This window comes from Natator depressus, chromosome 5 (assembly GCF_965152275.1).
Source record: "Natator depressus isolate rNatDep1 chromosome 5, rNatDep2.hap1, whole genome shotgun sequence".
NCBI classification, from domain to species: domain Eukaryota; kingdom Metazoa; phylum Chordata; order Testudines; family Cheloniidae; genus Natator; species Natator depressus.
The window spans coordinates 123420107-123438875 of record NC_134238.1 but is presented as its reverse complement, the minus strand read 5'-3'; the positions used below and the strand labels follow the sequence as shown (position 1 = coordinate 123438875).

Below are 18769 nucleotides of genomic sequence, written 5' to 3'. Positions count from 1 at the left end.
GGGAACACTGTGGTAATCGAAAACTACCCAGAACTAATGTATAAATAACTGCCTGCTACCCTTGCTAATCCTGTGTAAGTGCCAAACTAGTATCCATTTTAGGAGAGGTGGTAAAATCCTTTTGTTTGCATTCCAAGATAGCTTGAGTGTTTTTAAACTGTCACATGTTGTATTGCTTCCCTATGCCCAGAAATGTAATGCATCTTACTGTTTCTTTATAAAAATAATGTTAACATAAAATACAAATATTTGCATACAATATTTTAATAAGACAGAAAGTGTGGAACAGTCGCACCGCACAAAGTGTACATTTTTCTCCAGAAAATTGCATTACTAGTAAAATGTATAATAAATAATAAAATTTTCAGCCCATTTGGAGAAAACCTACTGTGGTGCTCTCTGATTGCATGCCTCAGGGCCACTGGCGCTACCTTTTGTTTTTTAGAAGTTCCATTACATTTTGTTAATTATTTGTATTTTTACAGAGAATTTACATTTTAAAATAAAGGAAAGCAGTTATATCAGGCATGGGAGAAAGGATTGTTTCAAAAATCTTAAGAAATGTTACTAATATAAATATACAAGACGGGGGACTTGAGAGTTGGAAGTTAAAACTACATGATACCGCCTGGAAAACATGGAATAACCAAGATTTCTGATGGAAACACTCAGAATTGAGATTTACAAACCAAATGGGAAATCATTCAAATGACCGAGAGATTATTTCCACAGTAAATAGAGGCGTTATAAAGAAAATTAAAGATGGTGCGCAGATAATTGCTATATAGCTGAGTGTGTATATGTGACAAACACACACCTGGTTCTGACATGTATAACAGTCAAATTAGCAATAGGTATTTGTTTCTGGCTCTGATATGTGTATAAAATCAGAATCAGAAAAGCCATTGTAAAGTTTATAAAAATATTAAGGAATATTAGAAAATATTTAGCAGCCATGTCTCATTGATTCTCAATACATTTTAATTTTTTTTTAAGAAAAAAGTTTCACATTTCCTCTCTCGCACGTTCTGTGCTTTCTTCAAGTCTGCTGTTAAATTGCTATTATAGAAAATCTACTTTATATATAGTTTTTACCATGGACTATGCTTTGAAGTTTGTGAACAAGATGGGCAAAGATCAAAACAGGAGACAGCAAGCCATTGTAAAAATAGAAGCATTAAAGCAATCTGTTATGCTCCTTGTTTACATCTCATCTGACATTAGGCTACTGAGGATTATTACTTGTAACAATTATATTTTGATTAGGATTCAGACATGTACAAAAATAGCAACATAATTTTAAATTCACTTCTGTATTACAGCAAAGTAACTGCTGAATTAATTTCCGAAACATTATGTAGGTTTCAAATGTTACAAAACACATTCTATACCCTACATGCAGAATTTTAGTCTGCTGTGTTTGGGTTTGTTTCATAGTAATAATAGTTATGACAGTTAAGAACATGTTAGTCTCCAAAACTTCTAACCTTAAGAGAAGAAAGGGAGAGAGAAAACTGTTAGTGGCTTTCTGACAATGGCAGGGAGTGTGTTAAACCAGTGTAAAATTCAATTAAACTGTCTAGCCAGGTTTTTGAAGCTGAAATGCAGACCCTTTCAGTTAAGCTTCTTATTTTCCTGTGACCGACACCGGTGGATACTGTGTTATGCCAAAACCAACAGGCTGTAAAGCACCTTGTTTCATGCTCCCAGCTGATCAATATTTTTATTTTCCAGGCTTGCCCAGAAATATGGAGGCAGTATCACCTAACAGTAAGTAGAGACACCTTTTTTATTTTCTTGTACACCCAACCTATTTACTCTTCTGTGAACTGCTGACCATAAAATATAGACAAGCATCTTCTTCAGGAAGATAATAAACATCTGAAGAGTTTTTGAACTGGAGACGGCAATAATACACTGTCCCTTTTTATGTGTTCTTAGAAGTTCTGATTGTTTTTACTACTAGCATAATTTAATGACTGCATCCTATCACTTCCCTCTCCATAACTGCATTTAGTGTATACATTGCAAAAAAAAAAAAGTTTAATTTTATACTGGGGTATAACAGTATTCCTGTCTCAGTGTTTCCCAGATTTGGTTGTCAAATCCCCATATATTACAAGGCAGTTTCTTTAACTTTGAATTAAAGAACGTTACCTAGAGAATGGAATCTGAATTTTAGAAATAAACTTTGAAATCTTTGTAAATGATTCTTAAAGAAGAAATCAACTGCCACTTCTTCTTTGGCACCTGGTTAGTTAGTCTTTAGTTATAAAAATAACTACTACACACTACAAATAAATTATTCAGTTTTTAAATTTTTTGTATGCAAAACACAGGGAAAATTTAAACAAACTGCACCTACATTAACTAATATGAAGTCTGAAAACAATATTTAACTTGTTTAGAATAATGTCTAATTGATCTACACTACAAATCTTAAATACTATTTATATATACACACATTTATGTATAAAAAATTAGGCCTTGCCTATGACTTCTTTTCAACATAAGGAAAATGTGTGTTTAACTGGAATAACTTTATAACCACTGTCATCCTTGTACGATTAAACAAAGCAGAAAAGTTTGTCCAGTACTTTTGGTTGTGCTGTGGTTTTGAGGTTTTTCTTTCCAGTAAGGGAATACTGCTATAGGATGTACTTTAAAATCTGTTCCATGTGCCTTTTCAACATGTTGGAACTTTCTCTTTTCTGTTTTAGCAGCTAATTTTAATAGTAAAGGATACACTCTGTTGAAAACCTTTCCTGTGCTTAGGGTTTTTTTTTAAACATTCACTTTGGAAATCTCCATTTCTATATGAATATTTTCTTTGCTCTTAAATTACCAGATTAAAGAAGATGTAATAAAAATAGGTTTAGTTGCATTCACTTTATATTGTTGTTTGCTTTATTTATTTAAAGATACTCAAAAGAAAAGATTCAATCCTTTATAATTTTTTATACTCCAGAAAAGGAAGTGTTAAAATGGTTTATTAGATCCCTTATGGAACTTAGATGTATTTATGCAATAATGTGATGATGAATTAGGTTTCAGCTAATATGTCAAAATATATTTTGTCATTCGGGCCTGTTTTGGACATTGAACAATTACTCAGAGTTATAATCAACACTACAAAAAATTCTTACTTTTTAAAAGGCTAAAACCAGATTCTTCCTGGCAGTCATTGACAAGCAATCCGAGCTGTTTCACCATGAAGAATTGTAGCCAACTAATTTTCAGGGAAAGTATTTTTACTTTATACTTTCAATGGTGTGAAATTAATAATATCCACCAACAGAAGATCTACTTTAAAATTTTTGGAGCTATGCGTGGAAATGTCATATTGGAAAAATTAATTAATTTGGAAAAATATTTCTTTGGGGTACTCTCTGCTTGTAAGAGAATATTTTGAAATGTGATCAAATATACATACATATAAATATTTCCTATTTCATTACTAAATATTTAGTCACTACCTTGTTTCTTATAAATGCCTTTACTATTTAGTACTATAAATTATCCAGGTATTTAATTTACGATGATATTTTGCATAGCATCTTTCGTGTGAAGATCAATTTTGACAACTACATTAATTGAAGCATAATCAGATTATACTTTTTTTAAAACTTTCGTTGACAACAGACATAGTTGACGTTTAAAATAGAGGCTATAGTTCAAGAGAATCTATATTATTTAAACTACTTAAACATGTCAGGGTCAGCTTTTCTTTTTTCACTTAGGAATTCTCTCTAGATCTAAACTGCAACAGAAGCAAATAATATCCACAGATGATGCTGAAACTGTTGTGTTAGAATAGAGTTGTTGTCTATTTCTTTTACAAAAGTATGACTAAAAGGTAGAAGTTGTTTGCTCTCAAATAGGCATTCCACTGTTTAACTGCAGTCTTCAATTTACAATTCCATCATAGTTTGCTATAAATACAGATTTCTAAACAAATAATGCAAGAGAAGAAATATACTTGCATTTATTATTTTTGGAGAATATGCATGTATCTTTACAGGTATATGTACTGATGTTAGATTCAGGTTTTTTCACACCTTAACAATATATATAGCAAATTAACAACTGGGTTCAAACTGAATTTGGGAAAATTGTAAACTGATAATGTGCATAACATATATAGACATCAACCCAAGCAGAGCAACGGTTATATTTTATACAAATATTTGTCATGTTTATGAACTTTTAAAACCAGTTCTATCATACCGCTTTGCCAAAGGTCCATATAAAAATTGTGTTTAAATGCACATACATTCTTTAAATGTTCCTAATTAATGACTCTGAAAGCTTGTTAAAAACAACAGAACCCAATTCTTGTCTCTTTGTGACGCTTTTGATGATTTTATTCATTATCTGTCTCTTTTCTAAGAGGTGGACTGCCATCTATTGACTCATAGTAGTTCTTGCACTTCAGTGTAGCTTCAGTAGGAACAATGAGTACATAATAATTCTATTGCTACTGTTATGGTTGGTGATAGGTTTTAGTTTAAACTCTTACGGTTGGAAATTTCGAAACACTAAAAAAAACTTTGTAATAATTGTCAGAAATGTCTTGCTGGCAGCTTCTTTTTGTTAGAATTTCAGATATTTTAAGAGGCAGTTGAAATGGCAAAAAGAATGATGAGCAGAATATTTTAGTTTGTTCCGTGTCAGAAAAAAACAAATCATATTAATGAAGCTTAAATTGAAAGGCTCTGTGATAATCAAAGTTTTATAACTGGGCAAGGTTAGGTTCTGGAAATTCCTTTCAACTATAACTAGAATTACTCTGTAAAATCAGTCAGTCACCAAAACATTAATCACATTACAGATTGTGAATTAGCATAATATTTAATGACCAGTTTTGATGATGATTTAAAATGTGATTAAATAATTTTCATTGTGCCTATTCTGTATATTTCTTCTTTTTTCAGAAAAGATAAAATAAAGTTGTCAACATATTTTTATGGGTTTTTTTCCCTCATTGTTTCCTGCATGCAATAAATGATAGTCAGATACACAGTTCTACAGTTAGCAAACTTGTTATTATGAACTCATAGTAGTAGGGTAATAATACAAGAAGTTGATTTTCAAAATCCAGTAAAAATAATTTTACAATATTTTGGCCAGATATAAATAATGTTAGAATATGAAGAATCACAGTCCTACAAAAAAAGAATTTTTAAGGGCCCCTGAGACAAGTTCTGTCCCACAGTGCATTGTCCCTGAGCCTTAGGAAACCTACCTATAACTCTGACTGAAGAAATAATATTGTCATTTATGATTTTATTATGGTTGTATGATTTTATTATTGGGATTGGTGGCCTGGTTGTGCAAGATGAGCTACAAATACTCAGAAAGATGCAGTCTCTGATGCGAAGAACGTACCATCGCTCTCATCTCTTTCATATCAGGACTGGTAAAGAGCACTTTCAGTCATAGCAATTCATTTTAAGAATATTAGCCTCTTTCTAAAATCTGTCTTCCTGTTATTTTTCATTTCTGTTTATAAACTACTCACGACCCAAACCAGAATTGTATATGTGTTTGTAGAATATTTTGCTCTGGACAGATACAGGCCTAGGAAAAATCCTTCCCAGTTTAGTTGCAAAAATAGTGCATACTGAAGTTAGTGGAACTGCTCTGGTGACAAACGGGGTTTATCTTCTAACTAACATTTTTGGATAATTTTGTTCAGCTTTGTTGTTTGACCTAAAAATGCATTGTATATTTAATCTGATCAGCTTTCTTTTTTCCCCATGGCAGTTCCCCTTTTAGGTAACTTTGCACTTCTTGGAGACCCCCACACCTACAAATACACCAAACAGATTTGTACTCAATCTTGACTGTATAGGCTGTATCCTTAGATTGTGAAGTGCTTGGGACCGAGACTAGGCCTTCTGGAGAGTCTGGAAAATTCCTTGAACACTATGTGAGCGCTGCCTTAAGCAAATAATAATAGCAGGTAGCCCTGTTATTACACAGCGATGTTACCCGCTTCAGAAGATAACTACTGCTGTAGAATACTTCTGAAAAAAATGCCACAGCACTTTATATGTATCTACATGCGTGTGGCTTTGGGCTGAATCCAGTTCACCTTCACTGTGGCAGAGAAAGGCAATCCAGTGGCTGGCAGTAGAAGCTAGACAAATTCAGAGTGGAAATAATGCAAACATTTTGAATGTCAAGAGTAATTAACCATTGGAACAATTTATCAAGGGTCATGGTGGGTCTCCATCACTGACAATTTTAAAATCAAGATTGGATTTTTTTTTTTTTAAATCTTCTCCAGAAATTATTTTGGAGAAGTTCCCTGATCCGTGCTATATAGGTCAGCTTAGATTATCACAATGGTCCCTTTTGGCCTTGGAATCTGTAAATCTATGAATAGCTTAGTGCCGTGGCTCTCAACTTTTCCAGACTACTGTACCCCTTTCAGGAGTCTGGTTTGTCTTGTGAACCCCAAGTTTCACCTCACTTAAAAATTACTTGCTTACAAAATCAGACATAAATAAACAAAAGTGCCACAGCAAGCTATTATTGAAAAATTGCTTACTTTCTCATTTTTACCATATAAAATTAATCTATTTAAATAAATATTGTACTTACATTTCAATGTATAATATATAGAGCAGCATAAACACGTCACTGTCTGTATGAAATTTTAGTTTGTACTGACTTCGCTAGTGCTTTATACATAGCCTGTTGTAAAACTAGGGAAATATCTAGATGAGTTGATGTACCCCCTGGAAGACCTCTGCGTACCCTTGGTTGAGAACCCCTGGTTTAGGGGGTCTACTAAAGTAAGTAAAATGAGTGGGATTCGGCTCTGTGTGTGTGGGTATAGTGTGTGTATGTGGTATAGCGTGTGTGCGTATTTTTTAATGGAGCATTTACCTTTCAGTCAAATAAGGGATAACTATGAAAAATGTAGGACGAAGCTTATTTTTAAATAACCCACAATATTTTCAAAAAGAAAAGGAGTACTTGTGGCACCTTAGAGACTAACCACAAGTACTCTTTTTCTTTTTGCGAATACAGACTAACACGGCTGTTACTCTGAAACCACAATATTTTGTTTAAGGTACAAAAGCACGTATTTGTATCTTTATGATTCAAGCTGAAAAATGGGACAAACTGTATCCTATATTCACCTGGTATGGGGCACAAGACATTAAGCACCAGGAAAGACGTGGACAGCCACTATAATGTTTTGGCATAAAATAAAATTTGCGTTCACGTTGTATAATTTAATTTTTTTCTGACTACGTACGTTATACTTTATCATAGCATATTGTAATCTAATTCATTCATACACTGAAGCATATAGCAAGCTCAATCCAAGAATAAAATCTACATACAATAAAGAAACAGAAATTAATCTTTCAAATATCAATATGGCCTTCTTCAGGAAATACATGTAGAAAGACTAAGGGAAGGTAAATCCCAGCCGATGGACAAAACATAGTTTCTTGTTTTTTAATGTATTTTCCAGATGTGTAGATATACTTTAAAAAAAAAATTCCTGCTGTTTTTAGGAGGGTTCTTTCCATGGTAGCTCATCCTTGATAATACCTCCCTTCCTCTTCCAGTGTTCAAGCAGTAAGGGTCCCCTCCCCCATCTCCTGTCTCTGCTAGTTTCATTTATATTACAACCCCTGTCCAAGATGGCCACCAACAGAGTTTTACAGCCATCAGAATTTTTAACCAGCTGAGGCTATCATTTAACACATTTTTTGACAGTTTGTTAATCTTACTTTTAATCCACTTACATAAAAAAAGGTGAACCAGAAATTCGCTGTTTTGGCCTGTGTGCGTAAAAGACATGAAGGGACAATACATCTTTTGTGTTTAAATTTTGCACTCTGATTTCTTTGTGTGCCATTATTACAATTCTACATGGCCTGCCACCTTTTTTCTGAAATAAAAATGTAAGCAGTCTAGCCTCAAATCAATTTAAATCCTTAAAAATGTGACTTTCAGAAAGAGTTTTTAAAATATAGTGTTTGTGAAAAAATATTTAAGCTTGAGAGTTGGGAAATTTAGAAACTAGAGAAGGCTTTGTAGGTTTTGTGCAGATGAAGGTTGGAAAAAAGTATTTTGGTGCAGAGATTAAGTCTTGCTACTCTCCAGTCTTGCTGCTCTCTGACTCGTGGATAGCATTATTTGAGGCTCTTGGGACATGACTACAGTATCAACTCCTCTAGAATTACCTGACCTAAGGTTTCTAGAGCAGTAACTTTGTAAAGATTATGTAAATTATATTACATGTCACCAACTGATCAGTGTCATCTTCTTTTTTAAGAAAATACTGTAAATATATTACTTTTGTTGGACATAGGTTGTATATTTTTCACATACTTTGGAGAGACACGGCATCCCATCACAAGTTGTATGTCAAAACTCACATAGCCATTTTACTGGATGATTTACAGTGAAGATAACCCAGAATTGCAAGGCATTTGAATTTGAAATAAGGATGACTTTGTGATGTTCTGTGCAATGGAAAAACAAGAGCATCTGCACTTAGGAAAAAGTGGTTTATGATGTTTGGGTTGCGTGAAGTTCTCACATGGCTTAAAAATTTATGCTGAAACATGTTTAGTTTAGGGGAAAGAAGTTCCAACCCTTTAATAATAATTGGTAGAGTTACTTTTTTTAATTATCAAACGTTTATGAAAATTTCATCCCGCCTGCTTTTACATGTGTGTGACCTTTGGCAGATGTTTCCATGAAGGTATTATGCTTCATAAGCGTTCCATTATTTTAATTAAAAAAATTTAAAAAATCAGTCAGGAGTGGTTTGGTTTGTCAGATTTATTAGCTAAAATAGAAACTTTTTTCATTTAGTTTTTGTTTTGCAGTATATAGTCTTGTTTTCCTATTAATGGCTATTTCTTCCTTCCTTGTGACTCCTTTGCAAGTTTCATTCAGAGTACGTTTACTGCTGTCACAGTAGGGAACACTTAGGGCTGGTCTTATTTCCAAATAGCCAAAGTATACAAAAGGCTACCCTGATAGCTTTGAGATATAAATTAGCAGTTAGATCATTCTACGCAAAGTGACTTTAACTGTATAATGAGTCCAAAATATATACTACAGGTGTGGGTGAGATTGATTGTTAAAATGATTGAGTGTTTTCCAGTTTTTACTTTAAACTGCATTTAAAGTATTATAAGCAAAATGAGTGATCTTCATAAATAATAAAAAAGATCATGTTAAACTTTTGATTGTCTACGAACATGTATTATTTACATACTTACCTTCTCAGGAAAATATAATTTTAGAACTAGACGCAACTAACCGCTTATAAGGGGAAATAATTGAAGTACACAATAATCAGGTTTTGTTTTTACTAGTAAAGACAGAGTAGAGAATTCCAATTGCAGATATATTTAAGTGGTACCCATGTTACTATGTTTGTTTGAGGAGTAGCTGCTGATGCTGTTCCTAATGTTTTTCTATACCTCGGGCCGGATCCTCAGCTGATGTAAATTGTCCTAGCTGTTCAGTGGGGCACTGTCAGTTTACAGCAGCTGAGAATCTGGCCCTTAGCCGTATGCTTTGTCCACTGTGAGCTTTGCTAAAGCACTCTAAGAATTCTGAACTGTTGTTAGAGCCTGTGAAAGTTAACCTTGTTGGAATATGAACCTGCAAGTGGCACAATAATGAACTGTCATTTATTTGAACCATTTAACCATAAGAGTTATTTTCTGAATATTTTCTATAACATTTTATGCTGAAACTAGGTGATGGTATGGATTAGGGTAGGGGAGTGATGTGGTACAGCTTAAGCCTTGATTATAAGTTGTGGTTTGATGTGCTGTAGGAAACAGTCCTACACCATGGCGGAAAAGACAGATGGACTGATCTCATCAGACCGTCTTCATTTCTAACTTCTGTGCACCTATGGACAGTAGCTCCTTGAACTATTTCCATTTGTTAAGATACATCCTTCAGTACGTCTGAGACTTCCATGTGTCTTCTGAATGCATAATAAAGATATTTAAGGAACTCTGTACTTTCTGTGGGGTGGGAGACTAGGATCCTGGCTTTACGAGGGGTGAAATTAATGTATTTTTATTTCAATTAACAATAACACCTTTTTATTCTGAAGGCTGTTGTACAATGCATGTAACTGTCAATGATCCCAATGGTAGGGCATTCACACAACTGGGAAAGGATGACAAGTACCCCAAATATTTACTAAAAACTGGAGTAGGAATCTCTGTGTTCTTAACGGCTAAACTGCCCTGTGTTAATCTCTTTTCATCACACATTATTTTTGTGATGCACTGGAATTATTGGATAAATAGTTCCTTAAGTAGAAAAAAGAATGATTAATGTTTAGATCTTATTGTCAAAAGCCTTCTCCCTCATATAACCACCAGCAGCTTCATTTAACTAAAAGGATTAACATGTGCTATCATTTCTGTAATGTTTATGGTGCTGGTGATTACTTTCACTTGTTTTGTTTTTTAAAAATAAAAAAGGTACATTTAAGCATTCATTTAGCTAATTTCTATGCTGACAAGTATTAATGATTTGAACAGTAAAATAAATAGGGTGGAAGATTAGTGTCAGATTTCCTGCATTTTATGTTTACAGTCTTTAGTCTGAGAGAGCATGTAATAATTCTGTTCAGTTCACCTACAGTAAAGTGTAGGTGTACATTTTCATGCTTTAAGTTATCTACGTTACTGTAAATGTATGTTCGTTGAATCTTGACATACAAGCTGTGAGTGCAGAAACAAAGTTTACTAAATTTGGTTAAAATATATGAGGTTGTGTCTAAGCTTTCTGTATGAAAAAACAAAAAATATGTTGTGGTTTTACATTGGTTTTATATAAAATCTAGGTATAAATATTTTTAATTTAAAATATTTGCATTTTTCTGTTTTATGTGGATAAATGCCTTTGAATATTGCAAAATTAAAACAAAAGTTTAAAGATGTAAACTGCTAACTCAAACAAGGACATCCTGTTCTGATTCATAAGAATTTTGAGTCTGCCTGTCATAATAATAATGGCTCCTTTGCTTGTCAGTTGTCCACTGAGTAATGGTCTATAAATAGTATGTTTAATATCATTTAAAACTATTGCACTATATCATATAAATAATCTGCATGTTAAAAAGTCTGTGAGTATTCAGTGACCCAGAAGAAGAGGATATGGTGTATTGCACCAATTAATATGTGTATTTAACTCTCTTTTACTAGTCATGTATAGACCGTAATTGCTGTTTAGGAGCTGTGAGTTTATCTTGTCAATGAACCATGTATTAAGGAGCGGCTAAGAACTCAAATACTTTAGACCATAACTTTCTAAAGTTATGCTTGATCATGTTAATCATCTACAGATTGATTCCCTAAAAATATTTATTGACTTATTTCCGAGCGGTCTGTCGTGTCAATAATAACAACACCACATCTAGGTATGGCCTGTCATGTCAATGAAGAAGTTACTATCTCTGACAGATTTACCTTGGTTTTGTTTTAATTAAAAAGAAAAACATAAAAGTGATTAAAATATAACCCCAAGCACCATATATTAAGAGTTAAAGAGCTTAGTTCCAGGCTGAATAGGCACCATTTTACTTCAGTATTAGAGAAGTCTCAGAACAGTGGGTGATCTGATTGAGCACGTGTTAAAATAAATATGTATGACAAAGTAAGAAGTCTCTTGGCTCTGAATTTTTTGGCTTCTGTGGATTGAAGTTAGACCTTCATCTTTTAACTTATTTTAGTATGTTAATTTTGTTTGTAATGTATAGTAAATTTATTCCAAAAAGCCATGACTGTAACTCTCAAATGTGCATAGTTATACAATATATTTTCCTTTACTTTGGCAGTGCTTCAAGTTTAAACAGCCCATGACATTGCTGCCATTGGCTGTTTGTTTCCGCCACCACCAGGACTCTACAAATGTTTTTTTAATTACTCGTTTGATTTTGCAGTTTGGTCTATATCTACTTGAATGGGATATTCTCTATTAGTACCTCATCTGTGCATCTGCAGTAGATTCTAATCATTTTGTTATATATAACTGTACCTATGATAAATTCTCATACTATAGTTATTTAGCTGACAATGCTGACTATACATGGCGTCTTGCTTTGTTTTGGGTCTTGACAGTGCTGTTAATTCTATTAGTAAATTGTTGCCCTGGCATTTTAAATAACTAGCGATATAGCATTGGATTTCTCGGAAACAGAAGATTGCCATAATGGCTCTGAAATGTTAGGGATTATATTATTTTCTGTCTGTAAAGAGATTGAATTTAAATTATTCTATTTATTTAGATATACTGAATTTGACAGTGGTGTATGGTTTCAGTTTGACTTTTTGATGGGCAGCTCAGAGAACCTGGTTAAATGCGATCCCACTGATGCTGATTTTCTGATGGTGGTACAGGGGTGTTAGAGAGAGAGGCAGCGGGCATAGAAGTTTTCAGAAGGATGATTTGGGGACATGTTTACTGTCTGGGGTATTTATTTAATTGGTGTTGGAGGAAATTAAAATATTTTCTGCTTTGTTTTAAGAAATGCCCCAAATCATGTTACAAAGTAAAATCTAGCTACAGGTATTTAGACTTCTTCAATAGAAATGGGTATATAAGAAAGACATTTGAACCCCATATGAAGTTTCAAAGAAGTTCATGTACAGATTGGTTTGAATTTGTTTGACCAGGGATTATCTTCGCTACGTGTATCAAATTTATAGTTATGAGGAGTTCATTGCGTAGGCAAATAAAAATAATTACAAAGTTTCTGTCTGGGATATATACGGTATCTTTAAAGGGGGAATGCCTAAGGGATGTAGCTATCAAATTGTAGACGCTGCTTCCTGCCAAATGAACGTTAACTTGGATAGTTAGTAATCATACTGGTCATGTGCCAGTGCCAAAGGTATAAGGAAATGACCTTGTCTTTTTAATAGTCTGATTATTTAAATGTACTGTATGCATTCACTCATCAATACTATCAAAGGCAATACAGATTGACAGCTAGTTGATATGTCATTAAAATAGGAATCTTTACTTATAATTTGTTCCTCCTGAGTATCTGATGTCAAGATAACACTCCAAAAACACAGCTATAAGGGACTGAAACACATTCTCTCAGAATCAGTTGTATTCAAGTACTACCATAATAGGCTTGGTTTTCATATTCTACCATATTTTAAAGAAATAATTCCTTTTTTGAAAAAAGCTTTAGTCGTGGTTAGGGGTGTTCCAGTAGGCCAGATATAGCTTAGAAGGAAAAAAAAAAAAAAAAAGGAAGCTGTAAATCATTTAGAATGACAGTAAAAATTAAAACCTTGGGGTTTGTTTAGCTCCCTAGTGTATTAGCTAATAAATATAACCAAGCTTCAGTTCTGTTCAACTCCTAATTTTACAAGCATTGGAAATGTTTGTGTTCAGATTAATGTACAAATGCTTGTGTAAACATACATATTCTTAGTAGTGTGAGTGCATATTATGTATGTGTGTGTGTGTATATATATATATATTGTGTGTGTGTGTGCCTGCTTATAAATGTATTTGATAGCTACACTAATAAACATTCAAATAAATATACAGGGATCCATATATGTCTCCTCCCCCCCCCCCCCTTTCCTCCCTCTCCCCCACCACATCAAAGCTTGTGGTCCTTTTCCATCCTTGTACTAAAAGGTTTCTTTGTAAGCCAGGCCATTTGTCCGTCATTGTTTGGGGTCCAAACAGTAGTAAAATACCCTGTCACCGATCCAGAGTGCTGTGAATGGCAGCTCCTCTCCGGACAATTGGTGGAGGTGCCTAGAAATATTCCTGAGAGGATTATTTAACCTTTCAATTTAGGGGGCACAAAGCCTGGCTGATTAATGAACTTTCTGATGGGTGCTGATAAGCGGATCTATTTCTTTATTTCCTCTAAGAGTGATTCCTTCTCCTGCCCCATATTACTATAATCTTAAACAGAAAATGTGGCAAATAGATTAAAAAACAGCACTAAAGAGTTTATCTGGCTGGCAAACTGAAGGAGCTAAATTAAAATTGGTAATGAAAGCAGTGGCTGAGCCCTGTATATGGTTTTTAAATGCGCTGTGTATTTTGAAGAGACTTATTCTCCAGCTTGCCTGGTAATGACTGCTTTTGGTGCACAGTCCGGGGCTGGCTTCTGTTATTCCCCCCCTCCCCCTCCCCCCCCCAAAAATGAGTTGTGTTATCTGGATGACTGCAGACACATATGCATCCCCCTTTCTCACTGCATGGGCAGACAAGGTCGATAGCATTACAAGGTATTTGTGGCAGTGCTTGTTTCAGTTTTCAGAGCTGCCAGTTTCCAGCCAGATTTGAATTACAAAAGAAGAAGCTGGCATGAAAATTGAAAGGGTTTATCGGCTAGTCTGAAGCCTCATAGCACATTGCTTATTTATGCAGTCCATTTGCACCAAGAAATATAAAAAGGAAATGCATTTTAAAAATACGGTCATAAAGACCCAGATATGTTTAAGATGGCAAATAAAATATAGATCCCTATAATATCTTCCAGGAAACGATTTCACTTAATGTTGCACATTACTTCAGAGGAGCATTTATGTTACTGTCATAAATTTGTGCATTTGTGTCACTATATAGGTAGTCTCTGGGGATTCAGAAGGAAGCTTTTGCTAACTTACTTTAAAATTAAAATAGAGGAAAGATCGGTCTGTCGATTGAGAGCTCCATAGGAAATAGTTGAAATGTAATGCACCACCCTATTTAAATAACGTTTTGCATTCCGTGTAAAATTAGCCATGGACCAGTGAATAAATGCCACCACCTTTGGAGAAAATTGGGATGCTTTTTAAGCCAGGAAGACGTTGGAGCATTCAGGGAGCGAATTGCTGTTATCCATACTATCTTGCATATATTCATTGTTCTGAACTCACTGAAGACTTTTTTTGTCCATTTTACAGAAGCGACATCCTAAATTAATATTTAGTATTTTTCCCTACTCGTAAGAGTATCAAAAGATTACATTCATTTCTTTCATATGTATAATTTTCTAGTTTTTGTCTCTTGGTTTCATCTTTTCACACAGTGAATTGTAGCTGCCATTTGCATCTATTTAAAATGCATTATATAAATGTCTACTTCTGTAGAAGACTATCATGTCTTACCCCTTGTATTGTGGATTGAACAAGTTATATTTTTCCTTGTGGTTATTTGCAAGTGTTTGCTTTTCCAGGCTATCCAATTAAAAAAAAAATCTAGCCATTGATTTGTGACTTACTAGGTATTGTTTAGAGAAAATATAACTGCATAATTCACTCTGCTTTAGTAACACTTATTTCATTGTTTCTGTTATGTAGCCTATTTTTCTGAGGTTATAAACACACCTAAATATACTCATTCACAAAGTATAACTTGTGAGAAGAGGTCACAAGCCATGTGCAATTTAAAAAAGAAAAAATTAATGGTTGGTGGATTTGAGCAAATGAATTTTTGGATGTGTACAGGTTTAAAATGGCTAAAATGTAAGAAATAAATTTGGCAAGGAATTGGTCCACTAAAATAGTCTAATTGCTTTGGTGGCTGTGAGATTTTTAAGCCAAAATATTTAAGTTATGTACTTCACCTGCATACTAAATATGCTCTGTACATTTTTTTCATGAATTTTCATAAGGATTTTTACTACGTAGCATGTGCGACTTAATGATGCAATCACGCGATAGACTAGGAATACTCTAAAGGAGACGTTCCGGTCTGTTGTGTACATAATACACGTTTCAAAAATCTGCCTAATTAAGGAATTACCCAGTGGAGTGGAAGTCTACTGGGTACATGACATGGTTTAAAAAAAAATCTTCGTATAATTACGACATTACATGTTAGCTGTTACGGGCAGTTTTGAATGCAGGGGAATGACCCATAGTTGCTATTTCTTCTGCTAAAATATAAATAGATTATGATCTGTTTTTAAAGAGAAATGAAATATGCTCTTACAGTAATGCAGTTGTTGTGTCACTTCCCTTGTTGTGTTTTGCCTAACTGTAGTGACATCTGTAGTATGTAATGATACAGTCAGACCATCATGCCCTGGTCTCAGAAAGCAGACGTAGCAGCACTGATGTAAATGAGTTCCACCCTCAGTTTCACATTTCCTAACTTGTCTTTTTGAGTCACACATTTAGGGCCTAGAGCCGCAGTCCTCATGCAAAACACGCATTGACTTCGATAGGAGGTTTGCCTGAGTAAGGACTGCAGGATCATCCGTGTTGCCTAGATGAAGGTTTTTGTCTGATTAATTATCAGTTTAATTGTTGAGCACTAGAGAGAGAGAACACTCTCTCAGTAGAATGAAGTAAGGAATAGCAGCAGAAAATGGAATCTGCCAGTGAGATGGAAACACAGCAATTGCCATACTGGATCATCCCATCTAGTCCCAGTATTCTGTGACCAGCAGAGGCCAGTACCAGATGCTTCAGTGGTGGTACAAGAAAACTTGCAGTGGGCCGTTATATAGGATAAGCTGTACAGATAGTTTCCAGAGAGTTTGTGGGTTGGGTACTAAAGTGGACTTACCTACAGGGTTGTTTAGTGTACTCAGGAAAATAGGCATTAGTCCAAAACAGAGGCAGAATGGTGGCTGGTAAAAACTGATCTGTGTAAGGAGACAGTGACCTTGGTTTCAGCTCAAGGTTATTAATAAGCAGTTGAAACTTTTCACATTTTACTCAACTGTCAAAATCATTCCATTAGGTATTTGTGGATCATAGTAGACTTGGTTGTTTGGATGGGGTTCTCTCTGATAATCAAGTGGGAATCCCATATTTTCAAATATGTTTTCATGCAGTTTATTACAGAATAATGGGGCTTGGAAGGACTTTGTAAGTGTCAGGTCTAAACTTTATTTAATCATTGCAGTTCTATGCATTATTCAAGTTTGATATGTGTGTATAAATCAGTGTTATGGAGTATGCAGTTAAGCACTGTATTTTCCTTTAAAAGTGACATTATGTGCTTGACTGTGGAATGAATATACTGTACTTGTCAAAAATGCAATGTTCAATTCACATAGCGTATTCTAGTGTAGTTTTGGTTCTGTGTGTGTGTAATCGCACACATGCGTATAATATAAAACTGAGACTGGAAGATTCTCTTTAATTAGTGAGATTTAGTCAGATTGCATATCCTAGGTAGTAATGAGCTTCATATAAGCAAACCCTCATTGGATCAAAGTCAGTTTAGATAAGGGCAGCTCAAGGTCACAGAGGGAGCTGCCCAGCAGGCCAATTTGCATAAAAAATTACTGTCAGAAATAGGCCACTGAGGCAGCCCTGGCATTTTGATCTCTTGGCCTTTGTCATGGAGATTCCTGGTTGAGAAGGGAGGAAGGCCAGTGTCCCAGATAATGATTAACTGTTTTAATGGCATTCATTCATTCATTCCGCACTAACTACTCATGCAGAAAAAAGGGTTATGTAAAATGACATTAGAAGAAAAATCATTTGTAATCGTTGCATCGGGCTGCACTTTGAGGAGACATTAGGAGTAAATCCATGGCGTGGTAGGCTTATGCTTTATCTTCTGATATTTACTGAGTTTACTGGTGCATGAAAAGCTTTCAGCAAGAATAGCAGATGGGATGGACCTTTCATAGGTAATGCTATCTACCAGGTTATTACTTCTATATATTGATAGTGAAGTAATCTCCTAGATATCACCGTACAAATATAGATTATTTAAATGTTTGTAACAAAAAAAAATAACATAGAGGAGCTACTTTCATGAATGCTTTATTTTGTACCCATTGGATTGGAGTCCTTAGATGCTTTTTTAAACCTTAAATAATAATAAAATAGAGGGCTTAAAAACATACAGGTTCCCCTTGTGTTTGGCTTTTGGAAAGCCGTAGAGATGTGTATAATTGTAATCTGAACTGTAAGTATTCAGTTTAATTTGTCTCCTTAAATCTGACCTTTTCTATTTGCTAAACACAAGGGAATGTTGTGTGGAGCTTTTTTCATGTCACTTGAGCATACATTCCTAATGCAGTGAATACTCTCAAGGATTCTTGTTAGACCTTGTACAGTACAATAAGAAAAGCTTAACATCCCTCTGTTTCCACTACCGAGTTCTGATGTACAATTGTTTTCTAATGAGGTAAGACCTATTCAGAGTGCCATCCTCTTTTCTTAGTAGCATGGTGTACTATAGTTGGTTAAAAGATAGCACGCAGATAACATTTATCATAGTAATTAAAGTTTTCAGCTCAAAGTGTTAGTCAGATTAACATCCAGAGGTTTATCAGTCAAGTCAGCAACTTGAACTTCTGAGGAGAGCTGTTAGAGGCTGTAACTGCTAAGAACTTCAAGTGCTAGTGTTGACCCATCTTTAAATAGAAGAAAAGACACAAACTACAGAAGTACACACATAATTTATGAGCTGGGAGGATTACTTTTATCTTGAACTGTAAGATTTAACTACTGGATTAGAGTGAAGGAGTCTATAAGTACTTTTTATTTATTCATTCAGTCATATAAATTACTAGCATTATCACTGGCAGACATGATAAATTCTATGCTAGCAGTATCATTCTGATCCTTAAATCTGGTGTTTATTTAACAAATCATATCTCAGGAGAGAAGAGACCCTGATTTTTCTTTTTCAAAAGAAAGTTATATTGTTTTAAGCATCATGTAAATTTTAATAGAGATTTTAAATACATACAACACTAGTAGTCTAAATTGTTTTATTGGCTAAATCCGTGTAACACCATTTGACAGTTCAAGGTGAAAAACCC

At 34.4% G+C, this 18769-nt stretch overlaps 1 protein-coding gene across 3 annotated transcripts in view; it reads left to right on the top strand.

Moving 5' to 3' along the window:
* ZCCHC7 (zinc finger CCHC-type containing 7) overlaps positions 1 to 18769 on the top strand; it is a 160477-nt gene that overhangs the window by 124385 nt on the left and 17323 nt on the right. For all 3 annotated transcript variants that reach the window (XM_074952144.1, XM_074952146.1, XM_074952145.1), the window contains one exon: positions 1735 to 1770. In XM_074952144.1, the coding sequence (XP_074808245.1) occupies positions 1735 to 1770 (36 nt within the window). The remainder of the gene's footprint in view (positions 1 to 1734; positions 1771 to 18769) is intronic.